Below are 2283 nucleotides of genomic sequence, written 5' to 3'. Positions count from 1 at the left end.
TCCTGCTGTTGTAGCAGTGGCAACTAGGAATGGTGTGATGAGAGGCAATAAAAATGTCAGCATTGAAGCATCTTTCATGATAGCAGTTCCAGTTAGTGATGAAAACTTGCGTTAAAACTGTCAATGCTCCATTTTGCATTTCTGCACTGCTATTTTTTTTTTATTATTTTTAAGATGCTAAGGTGTCAGGTTGAGCTTAAAATGATAGTTAAGGGATTTTGGTTTTGGGTTTCGGTTTTTTTCATGTGGACTCTGGCAATACAAAGCTTGTAGTGTGTTTTTATCAGAATAAAATAATTTCTAACACACCTAACTGTTTGTGTTCATAGTGCAGGGTGTGGAAGAACAGGAGCCATCTGTGCCATAGATTATACATGGAATTTGCTTAAAGCTGGGGTAAGTAATCTTAAAAGAAAAAATTTTGTGGCATTCCATCATTTCATAGCAATGATTGGTTGAGCTCCCAAATGTTCTGAAATAGGAAAATGTTTAAGATGTTCTGGAACTCTTTTGACAGGTTGGATGTTTAATTGCATTGCATTCATGCTTTAGCATGAACTTTCCTTTGACAGCAAGTTTTTATCTAAAAAACAGTCATTTCAACATAAAGTTATTTTTTAATTCAGCTTTTTCAATGTTACTGCTAAATCTTGCTGCTTCTAAAGCCTCATGTTTCAAATATACAAGGATAACTTTGTTCTGCGGTTTTTAGGGTATGAAGCGTCATTAATATTGCAGTGTCATATTAATGGTTTCATTAGATGTATCCTTTTCAAAATACTTGAAATGCTCTTATCTGGTCTAAATCAAATATTTAAAACCAGCTCTGGGGAGGAATTGCATTTTTTTTTTTTAATGCTGAATATCTGCAATGCAAAGAGAACAGATTGGCTTTGCCTACAGAAGTTAAGCATAGTTTTGGATGTCTAAGAACTTTTGTGTTGCTCTTCTTGTGTACAGTTACATCAGTGTAATTGACTTCCTTCTATATTTCAGAAAATACCTGAAGAATTCAATGTATTTAATTTAATACAGGAAATGAGGACACAAAGACATTCTGCAGTGCAGACAAAGGTATAGTTTGTTTTAAAATAAATCTTTGTCACAAGGTAACGTACCATCGTTCTTTGTAAAAATCTAACTCCCTAATTTTTGTCTGGTAACCCATTATAGGAGCAATATGAGCTTGTCCATCGAGCCATAGCACAACTGTTTGAAAAGCAACTGCAAAAATATGAAAGTAGTGCAGACTGGAAGATTGCAGATGGAGTGGTAAGTGACTTTCCATATGAGTTTCAATTGGCTGCGGCTATTAACTCTGATCGAGATTTTTCTGTAAAGTCCAGTTTTTAAAGTTAAGTGTTCAAAGATTTTAAGGCACGTACAGTTTGGACTACAAGTGGGTTTTGCAGAGTAGGAACAGCTAGCCTGTTCCACTCAGGACCTGGCTGTAAATGTGGAGTCATAATTAAAGGAAGAGTCAGCATATGCAATTGCAAAGGGGGAAGCAGTAGAAAATTCTAGTATGGATGTAACGGAGGACTGTAACTCAATATTTAAATTGCAAAATGTACCCTTAGTTTGGTGAGGTGGCAGTAGTTGACAGCTGATTTGTTGTTTTGATTGGCAGTACTTAACCCAGTTCTGATCAGGACCAAATGAAATTTTGTCTAAACCTGACCTTCTGCAAATTACTTGTTAAACAGTATGATAAAGAGAAAGTTGAAAATAAAACTCCACCCTATAGATACATATATATATTCATAAAAATAGATACACATGTGTATATAGATTAATTTTATCTGATACATGTTTAGGTTAAAATCTTGGAAGAGAAAAATTTCGCTCAAGTTTTCTTCCTTTCACCCAGTGTGGTTTTGGGCCCGATTTTAAATCAGCAGATAAGCATTGGTCTGCCTCTTCATTTGAGACTTGGGTATTATGTGCTGTCATGTACTGCCTTGGTCTTGGCCCAGCCTTGTTAAACATGAAGAGGACTGGTGATGAATGATCTTACTTAGTCTTGTACTGTGTTGAAGTACTGCTTGCTCTGGAACAGATTGGTGGAAAGGAAAATAACTTAAAAATGCCTTTTCAGGAGACTTCACACTCGTCCTTTTCAACAAAGGGGGGGAAAAAAACTTCGAAAAATAGTATTCTTCACTGGTAATCATGGTATTTGAGGATTGTTTGTCTGTCCATTTAAGATTTCGTGTCCCCAAAGTTTTTTCTCTTTTTTTATGTTCAGATGTGTTTTCTTGGCTGCTGCTGTGCGCTATGTGG

General features: G+C 35.8%; 1 protein-coding gene across 1 annotated transcript in view; it reads left to right on the top strand.

Annotated features, from left to right (window-relative positions):
- The window catches only part of LOC104498155 (tyrosine-protein phosphatase non-receptor type 12), a gene marked incomplete at both ends in the record, with an annotated part of 14635 nt that extends 13363 nt beyond the window's left edge, over positions 1-1272 (top strand). Inside the window, 3 exons of the mRNA XM_010141502.1 lie at positions 330-396; positions 997-1074; positions 1174-1272. Coding sequence (XP_010139804.1) covers positions 330-396; positions 997-1074; positions 1174-1272 — 244 coding nt within the window. The remainder of the gene's footprint in view (positions 1-329; positions 397-996; positions 1075-1173) is intronic.
- Positions 1273-2283: the final 1011 nt, after the last annotated feature.

This window comes from Buceros rhinoceros, unplaced genomic scaffold, assembly GCF_000710305.1.
Source record: "Buceros rhinoceros silvestris isolate BGI_N320 unplaced genomic scaffold, ASM71030v1 scaffold14698, whole genome shotgun sequence".
NCBI classification, from domain to species: domain Eukaryota; kingdom Metazoa; phylum Chordata; class Aves; order Bucerotiformes; family Bucerotidae; genus Buceros; species Buceros rhinoceros.
The sequence above is the reverse complement of the archived record's forward strand: the minus strand, read 5'-3'. Positions and strand labels throughout refer to the sequence as shown.